The sequence below is a fragment of the Diabrotica virgifera genome, chromosome 3 (genome assembly GCF_917563875.1).
Source record: "Diabrotica virgifera virgifera chromosome 3, PGI_DIABVI_V3a".
Lineage (NCBI taxonomy): Eukaryota > Metazoa > Arthropoda > Insecta > Coleoptera > Chrysomelidae > Diabrotica > Diabrotica virgifera.
Genome location: NC_065445.1, coordinates 35574834 through 35597719, shown reverse-complemented (window position 1 = coordinate 35597719; position 22886 = coordinate 35574834). Strand labels below are relative to the sequence as shown.

Genomic DNA, 22886 nt, shown 5'->3' with positions numbered 1-22886 from the left:
AAGCACTTTAAACAAATTTGAGAGTAAGAAACTAATAAATCGTATAAAAAACTTCAATATGGCGTTCGCTGAATATGTCCATACTTATTGGTTGCTTAGAAAATTTAAAAATAAATCATAAATTTTGAGTTTTTTTAAATATTCATAACTTATGTAAAAATTAACATATAACCTTCTTATTACACGGAATGCTGAGACTTCTTGTACTTCTTGTATTTAAATTTCAAAGCAATTGGTCAAATAGTTTAAAAGTTATTTAATTTGTTTTTCCCAAATTCATTTTTTTGCAACACTATAAGTCAGAAAATTATGAGGTTACAATAATACTTCGGACAGTTTATGAAAGAAGAACATTTATACTATTACCTTAATTAAAAATAAATGACAAAAAATTATTTTAAACAGTGTAAAATTATTTTGCAAAAACATGTCGATTTTTTGCTTACTTATAAACAATTAGAATAACTTTTTAACCGTTACCCGTAGAAGAATTATTTTTTCATATTTAGAAAGACTGAATTTTTATACACATTTAGAAAAAAAACAACTGTCCTAGGACAATATTTGCAAGGACTTTGCAATATTTATAATTATTTTTTGTCATTTTTTTTTAATTAAATTAATATTTTTTCTTCTTTCATAAACTATCTAAAGTATTACTGTAACTTAATCATTTTCTGACTTACAGTGTTGCAAAAAAAATTAATTTGGGATAAACAAATTAAATAACTTTTAAACTATTTGACCAATTGCTTTGAAATTTAGGGTATAATTTAAGCACCATAAGTCTCAGCATCCCGCCGTGTAATAAGAAGGTTCTAAGTTAATTTTTACATAAATTATGAATATTTCTAAAAACTCAAACTTTATGATTTATTTTGCAATTTTCTAAGGAACCAATAAGGACAACCTAACAACACAAAACATTCCAAGAATGTACTATCAAAGTTCTATTAATGTTTGAATGTCCTGGACATTCAAAGAACATTCGGTGAACATCTGGTTAAGTTATTCGTGGAATGTTACCACAAGACATTCTATGAACATACTACCAATGTCCTATATTTTAAGAGAGGCCATTTACTATTCAATTTGCATTCATTTTCAAATTTGCCGCGCGTGTATATGTATTTAGGCAATCCAAACCACGTGACTTCTGGTTCTGGTTGGCATACAGGTTACAGAGGTTATGTTTGTAATATCATTTCATTTCATTGGTTATCGTCGTATTTTGTCTATTTTGGATTCATTTGGATTTCGTTTGTTGTATTTTGTGAACTTTATAAACTTCACCACACTGCAAAGTGATTATTTAAGGAAATTATTATTTGAAACTCCGGATGTTTGGAGAAAGGTAGGGGAAACAATTTTTATTTACTGTTCATTTTTCTCTGATATTTATCAATATTGATGAATTTTGCAAGCAATAACATTATTTCTTTTATTGTTTTAGATATTTATTGAAGCTGAAAATAATTGGGGATTTAGATCCATATACAATTCAGTCAGAATTGGATTTTACCATAAAGTGCATTCCACCAAATTACTATTATAGATATTATAGATGAAAGCATACAAAAGCCTTCAGGCACATAAATATTTTACAGCTGGATTTGTTTTTAAAGTTGGAGTAAAGTTGGAAGTCACAAGCAACAACTTCGTAAGTACCTACAAGAATATTGAGGAAATCCAGCTCCTCGATACTACTGGGCAAACTAGAAGATTGAAGAGGACAAAGCCTTTTGAACTAGTTTGAGTGATAGGTGATAGTGAAAAGCAGAGCATAATGCTTGTGTGCCTGTGTATGTTAGAATAGTGCGGTTAGAAAAGCAGAGCATAGTGCTTGTGTGCCTGTTAGATTAGATAAGAGACGCTATGGGGTAAGCTCTTTATTTTAAGGAACAGTAGTAATTTAGGTTAAATTAAAATTGCTCATTGGTCAGAGTTATGACCAGATTGTAATTGTATGTATACTTATAATATATAAATGTACAATTCAATACAATGGATCGTCATCGTAATGATGATTATGGAAAAAAATATATGACAAGATTTTGTGCAATAAAAATGTTTATATTTATCAAGGATGTATTATTTGGTATGGCTACATATACATGTACTTCTGGTATATCGTCGGTGATGTGACAATACCTCCTATCTGCTTTTTCATGAATTTTGTAGGAGATGAAAAACTTGTTTGGGCCACCTCGTGTTTTCATATATTTTTTGATTTGTTTTGTAGTAAATTCAACTATCTATTTACTACAAAACAAGTTAAAACTTACGTATGAAAACAGGAGGTGACCTTAAAAAATGTTTTTCGTCTCCTGCAAAACTCATGAAAAAACATATAGGAGGTATTGTCACATCACTGACGTTATATTTCAGATAATGTCTAAGAAATACACTTTGAATGTCCTAAGAACATTCGTAGACATTCATGGAATGTTTCAACAAGACATTCAGTCTAAACAATATACTGTGAATGTTCAAAGAACATTCGTAGACATTCATGGAATGTTTCAACAAGACATTTAAGGAATGTTTAAAATGCTGACACAGCACTTTCCTGGGACTTTTCAGGGACGTTCGTGTGCTTTTGGGGACATTCCAGGAATGTTTTCAATGTCCTGTGTGTACCTTCTAGGAACATTCCTGGAATGTTTTGTGTTATTAGGGCAGACATATTCAGCGAACGCCATATTGAAGTTTTTTATACGGTTTATAAGTTTCTTACTCTCAAATTTGTTTAAAATGCCTAATTTTTTAGTAATAGACGAAAAAAGCGAAAATTTACCGTTTTTTGATCTTCATTTGTTTATAACTATGTATATCATCAAAATCAGCTGCAGGAAATATATAGGTTATTATAATAGATGTCCATAATACTCAAAAAATTTGGTTTCGGCCTGAAGGGGGTTGTGTCACCAACAGGATATTTTTATCCTTATTTTTCTGAACTAATTTAGTGGTTCGATTTTCACTTGAGTTTAATTTGTTTTTTTAAGAGAAATTTGCGAGTCTAGTGGTAAGTAGATTCTTTAAATTACTCTATACTTACCAAAACGTATGGTATTTAAATATACAATAGGTAATCAATACAAAAACACAATATTTATACGATACGTATAATCCATCCAAAGTATTCATTGCACAAGACCAGAAAGATCTGCAGTTCATGACAAAATGATTAATACAAGAATACGAGCAAACGAAATATATCTGCACAGGAAAATTTAAAAATGATCAACTAGAACTAGAAGATGGAAAGATAATTTCATCACGTTTCGAATATATCTATATCTATATATATCGTGGCAAAGATGGAAAGGAATGAACGCACTGAAACAGAAATCATGACGAAATATGTTCTTCTATGACGAACAGTGAACAGTTGAAATTAGCTCTTTCAACGTTTTGTGACTTTTACCATGAAGAGGTATCAGAAGCAGACCTCCTTCTAGAAATGCCAAGGCTCAGAAGACAAGCGGTTAATATTACAGCCTCTAAATGGTTAGCTGTAGACTTTATAAAATTCATTGTGGAATGGGATTTCATGGAATCCCTCTCAAACTTAATAGTCGCACTAAAATTGTTTATGACCATTTGCAAGAGAGGTACCTCTAGGAATAATTAAAACGATCGAAAATATCTACCAGAACAACACAATAAGAGTAAAAGTGGATGAAGAACTAACTGACCCAATTGAAGCTGACAATGGGATAAGACAGGGAGACTCCCTCAGTCCTCTATTCCTCAACCTGATCATGGATGAAATAATAAAAAAGTAAGAACAAAAATAGGATACCAAATGGAAGAAAAACAACTTAAAATAATATGCTATGCAGACGACGCAATACTAATCTCTCAAAGTGAAGATGATTTACAACGTATGCTGAACCAATTTAATATACTCGCTGGAAAATTTAACATGTTAATTTCCCCAAAAAAAAACTAAATGCATGGTTATAGCAACAAATCTAATAAGGTGTAAATTAGGGCTGAATGGCCAGATAATAGAACAAGTCATGGATATAAACATATCATAAATATCTAGGCATCACACTATCTAGCTACGGAAAGATCGAAACCGAAGTGGAAGATTAGGTGAATAAAGCAAACAGAGCTGCCTGAATGACACAATATGGAGAAATAAAAATATCGGAAAAGAAATGAAAGGCAGAATTTACAAAACAGCCATCAGATTAATAATGACATACGAGGCAGAAACACGACCTGATACAGAAAGGACAAAAAGAATGCTAGAAACAGCAGAGATGAAAACACTTCAAAAAATCGGTGGTAAGACACTATGGGATAGAGCTAGAAGTGCAGATATACGAAAGAGGTGCAAGGTGGACAACAAACCTATTGGTAAGTAAGAACGGCGAGAAACGGTTCCCCAATAGGAAGACGATCAATGGGAAGACCACGAAAACGATGGAACGACAACTTACTGGAGTGATATTGAAAAACAGAGTCCTGTCTACACAAAAAGATGAAGAAGAAGAAGAAGAAGAAGAAGAAGAGCATTTGTGTATCGGTTGTTTCATGTGAGAGAAGTTTTAGTAAGCTAAAATTAATCAAGAATTATTTGCGAGCAACAATGGCGCAAACAAGGCTAAATAGCCTCGATTTATTAACTATCGAACATGAAGCAACACAAAACATGAATTATAGAACATGTGATTTCAGATTTTGCCGCTAGTAAAACTAGAAAAAATATATTTTAACAATTTTCAGTAATTTGAATAATCATATTCAGTATGTAGTTATATAGGTACTATTTACTACGATTTCATTAACTATAATTCTTAATTTTTTCATGATTCAAAACATACGTTTATCGGATTTTCGTCGATTTTAACAATCTTTGAAAAAAAAAACGTGATTTTTTTTATTTCTGCATTGCTGCAGTATCAGTTATTGCACTAACTGTATTACCCGTAAGAGATTCTTTTGGAATATTTTCTGGAATTTCTGCAAAAGATTAACAATACAATCGCCATTCATCGTCAATATTTTGTGTTATGTCTCAATAACACATAACTCCCATGACATAATTCCCACAGTCATACGTATAAAATTATGTTAAAAAATATGAATGTTTTAAAAATTAAGTAAATCTGATAATTATGTACAAATCGGCAACACTGTCGATTTTCTACACTGTCTGGTACTACGCACAAAATGGCCGACGATCTGCGCAGTAATAGTGCGCGAACTTTTCCTGCCTATTAGTGTATCATTGCTGTTGCGTTTTTTATGCGGTGTTACTGTGTAAAGTCTTCGATTAGTGTGTTCTGCTAAATACCCATTCGCTGCCTATCGAAGAGGATGGAACTCGGCTAGGAGCCATTTTGTTGAACGACACCTGACTGAAGTAACCATATCACGCGCTGGCGCGTGATCGGCACTAAATGGGTTAATTTACCGTGCGAAAATACTAGATTTGTTCGTAGTACGATCAAATCGATCAGCAACCGTTGCCAACCATCAGACGCATGCGCAGTTAACAGTTAGCGCTGAGCAGTTAACATTTTGTGTTCGTAGACTACGAACGCGCTTGCGTCTGACGGTTGGCAACGGTTGCTGATCGTTCTACGAACAAACCTACTGTCACTTACAAAAACAATGCTTCAAAACTAATAATAGTACAAAGGAAGATGGAGCGTTGAATGATATGAATAACATTAAGAATTTTGTCGATTGATGTTACTTTTACAGTATTGTTGTAATAACATAAAAATCATTAAAGTATTGTTTTTAATTCTAGAGTCAGATAACTTACGAAGAGCAAGTTCAAGAGGACTTATTCCGAAAGCGAAAGTTAAGACTATTAAGATAACGTTCGTGATTGTATCAGGTAAATATTTTTTAAGTTTATTTTTTTAATTGTTAAATACTGTGCAGGTATTATTGGTAGAGAAGCTTAACCGGGGGTTTTTGCAGTTACTTGAGCGCGTCATAAAATCACAAAATCTGACTATTTATGCGGGGAATAAGGAAATGGGTGAGTCACAAAATTTCACAAAAAAATAGCGAATATTTCGCGAAATGAACGTCAGATCGAAAAACTGAAAAATACCTACGTGTTCAATATTTTTCAAAAATATATCGAATGATACCAAACACGACCCCAACGGAGTGGGGTTTGGGTAACTTTAAATTTTAAATAGGAACCCGGCGATATTGAACATCAGATCAGAAAATTGAAAAATACGTGTTTTTAAACATCTATCGAATGACGTCAAACAAAACCACCCCTGGAGGTGGGATGGGGGAGGGTAATTTTAAAATCTTAAATAGGAGCCCCCATTTTTTATCGCATATTTGGATTCCTTACGTAAAATTAAGTAACTTTTATTCGAGACATTTTTTCGAATTATGGATAGATGGCGCTATGATCGGAAAAAAGGATTGTTGGAAATGGACAACTAAATTAAAAAATGGAAAGTCCCCGCTAAAATGGTAAAGTTAACTTAACTTTTTTTGGTTATAGGAAATAATCTTCACAACCCAATAGGTCCCCATAACGCTCGAATAACTACAAATTTAGCATACTTGCCTCCCCTACTATAGAGGAAAGTAACCAAATATGGAATAGTGCCCTAATATGGAATTACTTAATTTCTCCGAAAATATAAGTTAGAAGCGCACTACAAGACCATCATCTATTTCAGTCGCTCTTTTTATTATCGTATTCACACCTCTGTGTCAGATGCGCGAACGATACGTGTCTGACAGGAGCGTTTTATTTTATCGTCTCGCAGAAAATTTCAAAGGTAAATTATTCAAAGAATACTATTGGTTATTATGCATGAATACAGACTTGTTATGCTATTGCGTATATCAATTGTACCTTTATTTTGATATTTTATGACTTTCTGTAATTAAAACATTACGACTTGAAACAATGTTGATACTAGTTTGAGCTAATGTACAAATCCAAATATGGACGTCGTTGGTGCCTAATTATGGAATAGTGGATTAAGTGTAAGTGATTATGATTGTGCTGGTCCGATATGTTGGTTTATGCCTATATTCCATATATGGGTACCTATTCCATATTTGGTTACTCATTTGGGATTTTGTTTTTTTGTTCGATTTTTTTTTTGTTAATTAAGATATTTAATAGAAGGCTTTTATTTACTACATAAAAATGTATGACTGATGTGTCATAACATTAAATTGTTTTCATTTCTCTAAAGGTCTTATTTTATAACCCCAAAACAAAATGGTATTCCATAATTGCCGACTTTCCTCTACATATACTTTGTTCTAATAATAAATTTACGTAAAAAATCACAAGAATTTACTCACTTTACAAATGTGTAAAATATAACTAATATGAATAAAGGAACAACGGAAGAAGATATACAAAACTGACTAGTAGGCCAGGGTAATAAGACAAAAATATACCCTGTTCGTGACACTTCAGCAGCCAAGTTACTGAAGCCGTTTATTCGACAAAGTAATACCTATAGGAACAAATTGTAACTATTTCCTGCGTAGGATCTGTATTTATATACAATTAACTGTCAAAAAATGGCATTTTCCCCTTTTTTTCAAATCAATGGAAAACAGTGAAACTTATGATTTTTTTAGTACATATATCATTGAGATTATGGAAAAAGCTTTAAAATGACATATTACAAAGTTTGATATACTCATTTATTGTTAATATAATTGCGAATAAAGGGCGGAATTGCAAAAAAAATATTTTCGCAATAACTGTTGTCAAAATTAGTGTACAGCTTTGAAATTTTTGTCAATTGAGGGTTCTTTGGTGCTTAAAGTGATAAAAATTTAAAAGCGATTCATTCAATTGTTTAAATTTTATTCGAATTTTTTATCTCAGAGAGCATTTTTTGCAATAATATAAGTCAGAAAAAATGACGTTAGAACCATTCCACAGGTGTCAAATGGAAGAGCGTGAGGTATATTTTCAACTTGGTTTAAAAAAAGCGAATAAAAAATGCATTTATTAATAATAAATAATTATGCATAAGTATCGTAAATCTTTCCTTATAAACTTTTTGAATAACTTTTTCCAAAAAAAAATAACTTTTTTACCCTGTTTTAAGTGCACAACTACCAAGTAATGTTATTTATATCATAATTGATAAAAAATTGTAATAAATATATATATAATTTCTTATATAACAAAATAAAATGTTTATAAGGAAAGATTTACGATACTTTTGCATAATTATTTATTACTAATAAACGCATTTTTTATTCTCTTTTTTTAAACCAAGTTGAAAATATAGCTCATGCTCTTTCATTTGATACCTGTGGAATGGTTCTAACGTCATTTTTTTCTGACTTATGTGATTTCAAAAAAAATGCTCTCTGGGATAAACAATTTGAATAAAATTTAAACAATTGAATGAATCGCTTTGAAATTTTTATCACATATTAAGCACCAAAGAACCCTTATATGACAAAAATTTCAAAGCTGTACACTAATTTTTACAATAGATATTGCGGAAATATTTTTTTTGCAATTCGGACCTTTTTTCACAATTATATTAACAATAAATGAGTACCTATACCTACCAAACTTTGTAATATGTCATTTTAAAGCTTTTTCCATAATCTCAAAGATATTTGTACTAAAAAAACCATAAGTTTCACTGTTTTCCATTGATTTGAAAAAAAGGGAAAATGTCATTTTGACACTTAATTGTTTATAAATAAAAATGGTCGCCAGATCCTACGCAGGAAATAGTTACAATTTGCTCTTATTCGCGGTGTGCAAGTACTTGGAAGGGAAACGAGAAACGACGGTGCGCGAGTCGCGGAGAAATATTGCAACTATCTTAAATAATTCATATTGTCAATAGGGCTTTTCATTCACAGTCATTTGTTTCGAGCTTCTGTCATGTGTCACATAATATTAATATATCTACGACATACGTTATTGGTATATACAATAATACAAACCAAAGACGTATGACGTAGATATATTAATATTATGTGACACATGACAGAAGCTCGAAACAAATGACAATCGATGAAAAGCCCTATTGAAATTGTCAAATTGACGTATATTTCATACCTTCTGTCATTGAAGCAGAAACATTATATATTGCTCCACAATACTTATATGATATGCAATTATTATATAAAGGTAAATTTAATTAATTGTATTTTGCTTGCAGTACTGCATTTTAATAACTAATTTTATTTACTACATACAATTGTTTATGTTTGCATAACATAACCTGCATCTTATTTTTTCTTCTTATTATTTTTTTGGACTATGGCCTTGACAATTATCCAGCAACTAGGACTAATATAATTGGCCAATATAATTAAAAGTGCGAATAAAAGTACAGAGCGTAGAAATAGAGGTCGCTTTGCCGAACTTGCACGGTCCCAATAGGTATTACCTCTCGAAAAAACGCTTCAGTACCCTGGCTGCTCGAGTGTCATGGAAAAAACCTTATTAAATACCCTGGACTATAGGACAAACAAGAGACTGCATACGAAAATTGAACCCGGTATTATACTGTAAAATGTTTTAAACATTATTTTTTTATTTGCTAATAATTTTTTCTGCTACGCATAATGCTTTTCATTATTAAGAAGTATTATGTTAGATAAAAGTGTTCAAAACATTCGACTAAGAGACTAACTGAAATTAGTTTGGATGAAACAACGTTTACGAAAACTTAGACGTTGTTGGGAACTATTATCTGCATATTGCAGTCTGCAGATCTCCATAGAATTATTGTAGATATTAAATTTAACTTTCAACAAGTTGTAACTAAAAGTTTTACTGGATCTCGCAATACATCAATGCCTTAAAGCAGTCTTGTTTATTGTATAATTTTGGTAGAAATTCGTGTGCATCTGTGTTTCTATTGTCCACGGATGAGTATAACGAATTTCAAACAACGTATATATTCATATAAAATATATACCTACCTAGATATAAAGAGAGGTTCAAAATTATGGAATAAATTCATTTTTTGAGAATAGCTAACTTTGGAGAAAAATCCCGAGACTGGTCGATTTTTATTTTTAAATTACGATTTTTTAACATTTATGCCGTAATAGTGACGTGATCGATTTGGGCGTGATGACGTAATCGATGTTTTTTAAGGGGAATAGAGCTGTGTTAGCTCATTGGAAAGGTTATTCAAGTTTCTATTCAGTAATATAAACATTAACATAATAATTTATACAGGGTGACCAAAAAAATAATTTTTGAATTAAATTAATTGACGCAAAAAGAAGAATCTATGTAATTTATTTAACTCAAAACACATTTTACTGCTGAAAATATGAAAAAATGTTTATTTAATAAATAAACATGGCTTCACGCTTAAATTAAATGTCACATAGCCACCCACCTGCCCATTGGCAGTTTGAACATTTAATTACAAATAAATTACATAAATTCTTCTTTTTGCGTCAATTAATTTATTTCAAAAAATATGTTTTGGTCATCGTCTATAAATTATAATGTTAATGTTTATATTACGGAATAGAGAATTAAATAACCTTTCAAATGAGATACTGCAAGACCCCTATTCCCATTTAAAAACATGATCGATTACGTCATCATGTCCAAATGGATGACGTCACTATTATGGCATAGATGTCAAAAAATCATAACCAGTGGCCTATTCTCGAGAAAATGCATTTATTCCATAATTTTGAACCTCTCTGTATACCTATATACAATATGTAGGTATATAATATGAAAAAAAACAATTAGTACCTATTTCAACTATTAAATGTATTCCAAATTACAGACTCACTCTGTATATATATTATATAGGTACATACAATAATAATATATACAGGGTGCCCCAATTTAGAGATATGACGTCAGCGTTGATTTTCTTCACGTCATTTTGATACGGTGTGTAAAGTTATACATAACTGCAAAATATCCAATTTTTATTCCCTACCATTTACAAGATAATAAAAAAATATGAAAAAAAAAATTTAAGAAACGCTTTTCTTTAGTTACGAGTGACTAAAATTAAAAATATTATAAAAAAATCAACTAAAAACCAAAAAATAAAAAAAATTGAAAAAATCTAACACATTCGTCAAAGAAAAGCGTGGCGCGTCTTCATCGAATAAACTGTTTTCGCCCCACGCTTTTCTTTAACGAATGTGTTAGATTTTTTCTATTTTTTTATTTTTTATTTTTTTTTTTGGTTTTTAGTTGATTTTTTTATAATATTTTTAATTTTAGTCACTCGTAACTAAAGAAAAGCGTTTCTTAAAATTTTTTTTTCATATTTTTTTATTTTTTCCTTTTTAGTCTTACACTTTTTAAACATTAAAATATATCGCCATGTTTATTAAAATATGTTAGATGTGCTTACATAAAAAGTAGTCGGAATCGGCAAAAAAATTGAAACTTTATTGTTTATTTATGAAGCATAACGTAAACAATTAACGTAAAAAGTGAAATTATGTATAGTTCATATCATTAGCTACAATCCGTAAAACTTTCAAGTTTTTACATTGTAAAAACAAGAGAATTTAAGCATTTTCCATAAAAATCGTTTTTTTTTTTATTTAAACAATTAATAAACATAAAAAAAATTTTATTGACTATTCGTGTATTGTTCCCGCGAATGCATATGTCTGTAAATTTTCATTCATTTGCATTGGAGAAAAGGCAGTCAAATTAACATCTAAAGATTTGACGTAATTTATTGAACTAAATAAAAGCGTTTAATAAAAAATAACAAAGTTATGAAAAACAGGTATACTTCCCTCCTAAGCCAAAAGGGCGTATCTCAAATTTTTGTTATTTTCTGTTCTTTTGACTTTAGTGTTGCTATGTACTAACCGGAACATAGTACTAAGCGAAAAAGCCGTATCTCAACATGAAACAGGCTAAAAACGCTAAGAAAAAAGGCACATCTCAATAAATTGTTCAAATTGTAAGCCAAAAAGTCATATCTCAAGTTACTTAGCAAGAAAGGCCTTTCTGTGAGTTAAGGCACTTTGTTTTAGAAACAAATAACCTGAAATGACAACTTTCCTTAGCGAATAGAACCTATCTCTGAGATATGCCTAATTCGCTAAGGATTGTAACACGTGCCAGATGGCAAGGTGAGCGCGAGAGTACCTAACTCAGCTAATTCATTTTCATTTGAGTCTCTTGAAAGAAACAACTCATTTCGTTACACATTGAAAAATGAAAATGGAGAATCTGTAATAGTGTCTAAAGTTTTTTTATAAGTACTTCGGGCTATGACTAAGGTAATGACAAAGTATTCCGGAACATTTTCAAAAGCAACAGAAACTCTGTAGTTCCCCTAAAAGACTCAAGATGTACGAAAGAACCTCACAACAAGATTAATAGCGACCTAATCAAACAGCACATCAAATCTTTTGGACCTTCGATCGCTCATTATCGCAGGGAGCTTGCTCCTAATCGTTTATATCTTACCAGCGAATTGAGCTTCACTTGTATGTTTAAAGACTTCAAAGAAAAAAATCCTTCGTTGTGTGTTCATATAAAAAGTATAGAAAAATAGCTAAAAACATGCATATTATATCAATAGTTAAACTTGGCCACAAGGAGTGCGAGTTCTGTCAGAAATTTAATGAACATGACAAAACCCATGACAAAGAAAACCTGGATGCGTCATGTGAGAGTTGCACTAAATGGAAAGATCACAAGGAAAGGTCAAATAAATCAAGAAAATTATACACTGAAGACAAAGAAAAGGAAAAAAATGTAAAGTCTATAGTTTATTGTGCAGACATGGAAAAGGTAATTATGCTTCCCAGGCTAGAGATATTTAAATCTGCCATATTTACACATAGTGTATCTGTGTACAATGAAACATTTGTACCAGTGGGAAAAAAGCAAAAACATTGCAAACCTTTTGCTACTGTGTGGCACGATGGCCTGTTTGGTCGGACCAAAGACGAGTTAATCAGTACTTTTAACCAATTTCTTTTGTTTAAAAGGATGTGGAAAACATAACAATATGGTTAGATAACTGTTCATCTCAAAAAAAACCTAGTCTTTATTTTCTGCTTTGTTGTACCTAATAAATTCAGATGAAACAAACACTTTACACGTAACTTTAAGATATTTTGAACCAGGCCATACATTTATCGCAGCAGATTCGTTCCATCACAGAGTGGAGCTGTCCATTACACGCATGGGGAACAGATTATGACTTTACAGATTTTGTGACTCCAGTCAAAAATGCATCAATTGGAACTGATGTTCATGTCATGGACTTAAAAAACTTTCTTGTTTTGGATGACTTTTCATCTCAATAGAAACTCAACAAAATTGTACCACGACCGTACCTGCATGACATGGCAGAAGTAGTTTTTTCAAGATGTAAACAGTCAATTAAATACAAAAATGACTTTGATGAAAAGGAGTACAAGGAAATCAATTTTCTAAACTCAAAAATCACAAAAAACCACATTTTTCCTAAACCGAAGTCTTAAGTAACTTATAAGAGAACATCTACTGAAAAGAAGAACAACATAATCAAAAACCTAGGAGGAATCAGGAAAACCACGAATGAAGTTTTGGGAAAATCTTCTAGTGTCTAATTAGAACTGTTAATTTGTGGAAAAGTTTTTTTGCTTTAAGTGAGTGTGTAAAACATTAAAAAGGGCTGTTTAATAAATTTTTCAATTTTATAAAAAAAGTTTGGCTATTTAATTAAATCTTTATTGAATTCAGCCTATTGTTGGTTTCTGTACTTAATTAAGTTAATTATTTTGGTAAATGTGTTTAAGTTTCAAGTGTTCAGAAAACTCCCTTAAAACTAATTAATAATGTTAGCACTAAAAAGGTATAACACTGACTGATTTGTTTTCGATAGAAATGCCCTTTTCGATTAGTGAAATTTATGACCTATACTAAGCAAAAAAGGCTTATCTCATTGTTTGGTTATATATAGTAACAAATTTTAAAAATTCAGTAATCTAAAATATAATTGTATTATAGAACACACTTTCAGGCAGTTAAAATTGAAAAATATTGAAAAAGTGTGAGTGCTGATGAAAATATAACAAAAGTGTGAATTGTGAAAATTTATGTTTTTTGAGATACGCCCTTTTGGCTAAGGAGGGCAGTATAGTCCATTAAAATGTTACATTTTTTAGGCCGTACCTTGCATTCCTTAGAGGAGTCAATTTTGTTTCTTTAGTGTGTAGGGCGGATCATTAGAAGCTTAAGTTCAAGTTTTTGGGGTCGCCATCCTTGTCCCCCGGTCGCCATCTTGGAAATGGGGTGCAAAGGGGTTTCGCGCTATATCTCGTAAACTACCAACCCTACGGAAAATCTGATTCAACATAAAATGTAGCAAATTAAATTTTCCACAATTTTCTTTCTATTACTTTTTATCGTCAAGTGACCAACAAAAAAGATATAACCAAAAATATGTAAATTTTTTTTAACAAGTTTCCTTTTGGATGTTATAACTTTTTTTCAGTTCATTTTAAAATAAAATAACATTATAGCAATTTTGTAGAGGGTTTTTCAGCGAACAATTTTCACTATAAAATTGTTTAATTCTATTTATTTATATAAGTTTTACAGCGCTCCAAACTTGTCCAGATTCTCGAATGCTCATAGGGATACAATAAAATCAAAAGTTAGGCTTACTTTTCTACCTATATATATTTTTTATTCATACAACTTATTATGATTTAAACATTCCTATGCTATTATTAATCTGTTTTTGACCTGTCTTCCCACTATAAAACTTATAACTCTGAGCATATATAGAAAAGACCCAAGAAGTTGTTTGAGGACAAATTCGCCGCTTCAGAAGAAGAATGACGCAACCGCAAAATGCAAAATTCTTAAGCAGACCAAAAAAACGATTTTTGATATCAAAATCATAAAGTATGATAAAAATTAGCCATTCACCACACCGTGGTCAGGATCTCGAGATATAAGCGTTTTTTGGGGTGTGCCGCTTGTATATGAAGTAACAATACTTTTTTCCTATTATATATTTTGACTTAAAATTTTCCAAAAAACTTCTTCATGAACTATATTTTATTGTTGTGTTGGTTAAAATTATAAACTAAAAAGTTTGTCACTCAACTTTTTTAAGTAAACATGAAACTAACGAAATATGATGACAAAATGTTAATAAATTAACAACTCCTTTTTTAATGTGTTTAAACATTTTGGACAAATTTCATTGTTATCTACATACAGGGCCCCCGCTACCATATGTGCAAAGTGTGCAATGTACACGGGCGCCATCCTTTGGGGGCGCCAAAACCCAGGGTCACAAATTGAAGAAAAAAAATTGCAAAAAAATCATTGTAAAACAAAAGTTGAGGAGTTAAATAGGATTAGGTATCTATTATCTATAAATATACATGAAACATATTTAAATTAAGTGACAGCGATCTTTTAAAAGGTTGTTTTGTTCTTGAAGAACGACTGACAGATCAGGGTAATAAGGATATAGACTCCAATCATCTATTTTGAAAATATAGCGTTAAAGTTATTTTCATTACTTGATGATACTGACCATTTAAATATATTACCAAATATTCTTTTGAAATTTCCTAATCTGTAGCTTTTGGCGAGGGATCTTTTTCAAAGTTAAAAATCATTTAACGGCAATTCTTCAAGAAAGAGCTAGCAATATTAGCAATTGAACAAGAAATTTTTGATGGTATAAATTTTAGCGATGTAATTAATGCATTTGCAAAAGCAAAGTCTCGGAAAATGTCGCTACTACAATTAAGAGCTATTTTTTATTTTTCTATTGTACCTATAGCCCAGTGAAATATGGCGATACCGTGTAATTTTTAGGGTCACAAGGTAATTGTATGAAAATTTGGATTTAGGTTCTACTTCCCTTCACTTCAAAGTTTGACTTGTGCCGTTGGTTACTTTTGCTTGGGAGGTGAAAGTTACCCCTTTTCGGGGTGCGAAAAAATATAGGTTTAAAATAAGTCCGGAAATGGATAAATTTACTAAAACTGACTAAAATTCTAAGCAACTTTTGTTCTATATAGAGTTTTTTGTAACTAAATCAATACTTTTCCGAGTTACTTGCGAGTGAAAATATTTAGTTTTCAACAAAATAAAAAACACCTTTTAGGCGGTTTTTTGCAGATAACTCAAAAACTAAGTATTTTATCGGAAAATATTGCTATCAAAAATGTAGCTAATAAAAAAACGAAAAATATTGTACCTATATTCATGAAGTCTATAGACCTAGTAAATTCAAAATTGAAGCTGATGAAAAGTACATTCTTATTCGTTAAATTGCAAGTCGAATATTTCTACGTGAAATATTTTAAAAATGAAGCACTTTTCGGGGAAAACCGATTAAAACTTATTATGACTGAAGTTCAGTTTTTTGCCTTATTTCAAGCACCTACCAAAATACTAACCTACCTTTCAAAGAAATAAATAAATAAACATGAACCAAAATGCCTTAAGGGGCGACAAAATCCTTTTTTGCACACAGGCGCCAGGAGCCCTTACGGGGGCCCTGTCTACATACTTCAAAGATGACACAGTAAAATTTTTAAAAGGAAATATTTACAGCGACCAAAGATACAGCGAGGTAAATTTGAAAAATCATCAAAATTGATTTTTGGCATTTTTGTATAAAATTTATCTTTTTAACATGTTCCACCAACTCTAGATAAAAATAAACTTCATATTCGGATTCAGCGACCTCGAAAACATAAAAATAGACCAAAATTGATCATTCACCTTAAATTTGATTTTCGTGGTTGGCATAACGGTTAATGCCGCTCGTCTAATATATAGATAGAAAAGCATTATTTTTCTACGAGAATTCGAGAATCTGGTCAAGTTTGGAGCGCTGTAAAATCTAGATAATAAATAAAATTAAACAACTTTATAGTGAAAAGTGTTTATTGAAAAATCCTCTACAAAATCGCTATGATGTTATTTTATTGTGAAATGAACAAAAAAAAAGTTATAACCTCCAAAAGGAAATTTCTTACAAAATTTTCTCTTATTTTTCTTTATAACTTTTTTGTTGGTCACTTTACGATAAAAAGTAACAGATATAAAATTGTAGAAAATTTAATTTGCTTTATTTTATATGAAATTAAATTTTCTGTAGGGTAGCTAGTTTACGAGATACAGCGCGAAAGCCCTTTGCACCTCTTTTTCCAAGATGGCGGCCGGGGGACAAGGGCCTCAACCCCAAAAACTTGAACTTAAGCTTCTACTGAACCCCCCTACACATTAAAAAAATAAAATTGACTCCTCTAAGAAATGCACACTAAATGTAACATTTCAATGGACTAGTAATCAAATAATTAAATTTAAAACAAAGTAAGTCATCAATCGAAGTAGCACAGAAAACGACAATAAATATCCTTCCTATACCACCAGATTGACAACGGGATTTAACCATAGTTTAATGTAGCTGCTACATTTTTGTGTTGCAAAGAAATTGAAAATGTTTATACGTTTTAATTGAATTTAATTATTTAAATTAAGCAAATGCTTATGATGTTGAAAACGAATTTCGATCGCGTTTAGGATATTGTCAAATAATCAATTAGCAATATTATGAGCATCTGCTTAATTGAAATAATTAAATTCAATTATTTGATTACTTCTTTTTCATAACTTTGTTATTTTTTATTATCTTGTAAATGGTAGGGATTTGATTTGATATTTTGCAGTTATGTATAACTTTACACACTCTATCAAAATGACAGTCTTGCCATTTAAGAAAATCAACGATGACGTCATATCTCAAAATTGGGACACCCTGTATACATTATTATTGTATGTAAAAAATTTCGATTTGAAATATTAATGGACAGATCTGAGCATTTTTCAAAAAAATAATTAGTATTTGAACTATTGAATTTATTCCAAATTACAGACTCACTCTGTATATTACACATAATTCAAAGGTTTTATTCTGTTTTAGTATTTATATTGTGTTGGAGCCCTTACATAATATTTGATCTTCTACAAGTATACGAGCAGATACCACAAACTCAAACTAACATAGCTATAGCCACATTCGTACAAAGTCTAGCACCCTTAAACTCTGCAGCTAACCCTATCATTTATTGCATATTTTCTACACACTTTTGTCGAAGTCTATGGTAAGTAAAAAGTTATTAACAAATCAAATATAATATATACCTAACGCTATTTTCACACACACCTAGGGGTCGACAAGACAAGAATTCTTGTCTTGATAACAACTTCTTGTCTTGTCTTGAGAAAAAATCAAGAAATTAAAAAAAATCTTGTCTTAACGTTTTCTTGACGCCTTATATCTTGTCTTACTCAAGCAATTTCAAGATCTTGAAATTTCTTGATTACCTGGTCCGGTGATTCTCCGGGGACCTTTTTATTGCGTTGCGTGCTAACACGGCCTAATGGATCCCAGAATAACCTACAGAATTCAATACCAAAGCCGAAAAATACTTAAATGAGCCTAGGTCAGAAGATGCTGAGAATATACTTGATTGGTATAGAAGACACGAAAATGTCTACCCGTAATTATCGAAAATGGCCAAGGACTTTCTCGGAACACTAGCAACATCTGTACCTGCGGAAAGGCTAGTTTCAAGAGCAGCTTTTTTTCAAAGTCAAGAAATCGGCTAGACGTTGTCTGCTTAGAAGAAGTATTATCTACTAGACGTTGTCTGCTTAGAAGAAGTATTATCTGCCTTAATTCATGGCTTATCAATTCCGATGAAAAAATGTATGTTACATCAATTTATATGATTTAAATTTTTGTAAATCGTTTGAACAAAAAAAATGTTCAATACATTAAAGTACGTCATTTTATGTTAAAATATATTATATTTTTCACAAATAAATACGTTTTAGAGTTTTCATTATCACCCAGTCAAGCTATTTCTTGATTTCTTGATTTCTTGACAAGAAATCTTGGTATTGACATAAAATTTCTTGTCTTGTCTTGAAATCAAGACAAGATCAAGACAAGATCTTGAAATTTTCAAGAAATTGGCGACCCCTACACACACCGATTTTGGACGGCCAGTATAAAATCGGCCGATATCTTACTGGTAAGAACGTAGCATCAAACTTCTGTACACGGCTTCACAGGCGGTTCATCAATAAACGCCGTACGCTACCTACACTGTCACGCAGTAGGTTGCGCATGCTTTATACAATAAATGATGGATACGGTCTCTATTAGATGTCAAACTCCTGCTATGAGCGACTTCAAATGTTGGAAGCAGCGTCTTTAGTTATTTTCGAGCATTGCAACGTACCAGTGGCGGCCGGTCAGGGTCGTCAGGGTCGGCAGTGCCGACCCACACATTTATAGATATAGATTTTTTTAGTATTTGTATCTGTGAAATAAAAAAAATCTATCAGATAATACAGACTAAATTTTATTCATGGTTTTTAAAAGGATTTGATCAATCCGAGCGTTAAGTGATACCTGCGCATAACAGACTTCTCACAAAATGAATGATCTGAGCCATTCATCTGACTTTTTGGCTAGCCGTACCTAACTCATCCGTAGCTTGACGATTTACACGTAAAACTCAACGAAATAACAAGTCGATGAGCAAGCGAACATTACATTTTCTCCGTGGGCAATAGCAGATACGGCATGGCAGGTTAAGCGGCAGGTACGGCAAATTTCGGTCTGCCGGTTGGTATTTCATTTAGAAGCATGCATCGGCAGAAATTGTCAAAAATAATTACGCCGTTTTACGTCGTTTAATTGATATTGTAATTTTTTTAAGTTGTCAGGAATTATCATTTAGTGGACATTATGAATCGAAGCATTTGTTAAAAATCAAAGTAATTATAGAGAATTAATAAAATTGTTTTAGAAATATTTACTTTCTGATTCGAAGTGTATTCGTACCTAATACAGAATGAATTAATACGTATAATCAAATAGTTACATTTTGAATAACGTTGTTGAATCTGAAATTTAGAAAACCATTTGCTTTTCACTGGAAGTAGATGAAACTTCTGATTATCATGTCATTCACAATTACCAATTATTGTTGTTCGATACGCGTTACGTGGTAATATTTATGAGAGGTTTTTAGCTTTTAGAGATGTGAGTAAAAGCAATAAGGCAGAATATATTTTTAGTGTTTTAAAGAACAGATTCAAATCTTTTTATATCAAAAATAAATTGGTAGGGCAAACTGGGGCAATCTTATGACGGCGTTGCTGTGATGAGTGGTGAATTGAATGGTCTCCAGATAAAAGTTAAAACTATTGCATCACAAGCTTTATTTACTCACTATTATGCGCATATAATGAATTTAGTTTTACATGATACGTGTAAAAACATAAACAATATCGTCTTTTCTTGCCAGTTTAGCTCACCTAAACGGATTACTGCTTTAGAACAAATTTGTTTCGAAAATAAAAAGCGAACAGTTTGTCAGACGCGATGAAATTTTAAATCTCGGTTAGTTTTATCTAAGCAGATTATCTCTGGTAGTTTTAGTATCTGTAGCAGATTTTCGTGAACAGCTTTTGGAAGTTTTTGATTTTATTATCGAAGGCGATGATTTTGAAAGTGGCGATACCTCGATCCGTGAAGCAATCGGTTTGAGAACTTTATTAAATACTAATTACTCTTTTAATATTCTTTTAAATATTTTTAAGACAGAGTTTGCCCAAGATATTCCTTGTTGTTCAAAATCAGTCAACTGACATTATTTATTCCAAAAATAGAATACAAAAGCTGGAGCAAAATCTCAGAGATTTTCGTAATGATCGTAGTTTCCAATATATACGCAGTGACGTTTTGGATTCGCTTGATATTTCCGAACCATCCCAAAAAAACAACGACATGATACCTATCTTGAAAAACGAGTAAGTATATCTCGAAATTTTGGATACCTACTATTATATGAAAATAGATACTCGTTTTTCGAATTTTGAAGATTTGCAAATTTTTGACCTCTTTGACGATTCAAAATTTACAAGTTACCTTCGCCAAAGAATTTCCAAGATATTTATTATTACAAGTTAGGTACTTAAAAATTATGCCGATCCAAATATTTTCAGAAAGTGGGATAAGTTACAAAATATGTATGTATAATTCTAGGTAGTAAGTACTGCAATTCATTACAACAAACTGTTCATCAATTTTCTTATTACCACCAATTTCTGCCTCAAATAAACGGGATTTACCTTGTCTCAAAAGAATCAACACGTATTGTCGAAACACCATGAAACAAGAGAGAATGTCAAGTACATCAAATAAAAAAAAAGCAAAAAACAACAAAATCTCCTATGATGATTTAAGCCTTTTAGGAGACAAAAAAACTTTGCCGACCCTGTCTCCAAGGCCACGAGCCGCCACTGAAACGTACGGCAGGTACAGGTTTTAACCTAACGAAATGAGTAAAACAAGTAGTACAAAAGAACAAGACGAGTTGCTTATCAACACAAGATGAAATGTCGCACTTGACTGATAACGAAAACGATCGGAATGTTGTTGCCCGTGATAGACAAACGATGTACCCCCAACCTACGGCATTGGTGACCAGTACCGCTTTATCCATTAGGCAATATAGGCAGTTGCCTAGGGAGGCACATTATGAGAGGGCGGCAAGAATACTGTACAAAAAATATTTGTATATAAAAATCATGGATCTGGGTTCTGTCATTAAAGAAAATGAAGCTCTTTCAAATTACTTTACCGCAAGGAAGCCAAAAAATTGTGCCCAAATAAAACATATAAAGAAATAAGAAACAGAAAAATAAAAATTCAATTTGAAGAGAGGCCAATGATCAACTAAACTTTTCAGCTAGTGATGAGATGAAAATCCACACATTCTATATTATAATCGACACTCTGATAAGAGACCTGAATAGACGTCTGGAATCTTATCGTCTTATTTATCAACGTTTTCGCCTTATTAACAGATTTGAAAAAAATTAAGCAATGAAGAAATTATTACCCAAAGAAGCTGAAAATCTGATATCTACAAAATAAAGACAACCAAGATACAGCATTCATACATGAATGCATTCACTTAAAGGGTCATTTGGATACCACAATAAAATCACCAATTGACATATTATCTTAAAATTTAAAGAAAAGTTATTGCAGTCACTGAAGGTGGATATGAGCTATTACCTCCGATTTCGTTGAACCTCCATCGATTTGCATGAAAATTGGTGAGTGGTTAGACGGTATCTCAAGGAACAAAGGTGACATGGTGTCAACTTGTGCTTTTACCCTGGGGGTGGATGTCACCCCTTCTCGTAGTGAAAATTATTTTATTAAAAATATCCCCAGAATTCGATAGAGGGATTCGAAGTTCTAAGCAAATTTTAGAGGGACAATTTCTAAGCAAAATTTGCTGCAAACTTTTTGAGTTATTAAAGATAAAAAATTTGAACTTTTCGTGAGAAAAATGCATGTTCTTAACCGATTTTCCATAAATAACTCAAAAACTATAAGATTTAACAACAAAGTTATTATTACCAAAATTGAACCTCATAAAAAATGAAATAAACTCCTTACTGGAAAAACCTTTTAATGTTAACTAAAAGTGAGTTATAAGTAATTGAATGCATATTTCTTTCGTCGAGTGCCCAAATCTAAGCGTTCAAGCTTAAATAACGAGAAAATGATGCATTTTTAACATAACCTTATTAAACATTTGTCAAAGTCCTTAGAAATATCTATCAAATAAGCCCCCGAACAAGTTGATAGCATTAAAATTTATGCACCAAATATTTTTCAAATTTTATCTTTTAAAAATTTTTCCAAAAATGTACTTATTTATTTTTTTAATAACTCCATTATATTTATTTGCGATATCAGGTTTGCCTAAAAAACATTTGAAAGTTAATTTTAATGGCTATTAAACCACGTTGAATTTAATCTTTTAAACCCATTCCTTTTTTAAAAATAAAAGGA

The 22886-nt window shown here is 31.4% G+C and overlaps 1 protein-coding gene across 3 annotated transcripts in view; it reads left to right on the top strand.

Annotated features, from left to right (window-relative positions):
* Positions 1 to 22886, top strand: part of LOC114345196 (cardioacceleratory peptide receptor) — a 370854-nt gene that overhangs the window by 332452 nt on the left and 15516 nt on the right. For 2 of the 3 annotated variants that reach the window (XM_050646429.1, XM_050646430.1), the window contains 2 exons: positions 5777 to 5866; positions 17919 to 18099. In XM_050646429.1, coding sequence (XP_050502386.1) covers positions 5777 to 5866; positions 17919 to 18099 — 271 coding nt within the window. The remainder of the gene's footprint in view (positions 1 to 5776; positions 5867 to 17918; positions 18100 to 22886) is intronic. The other variant, XM_028296017.2, reaches the window with a different exon arrangement.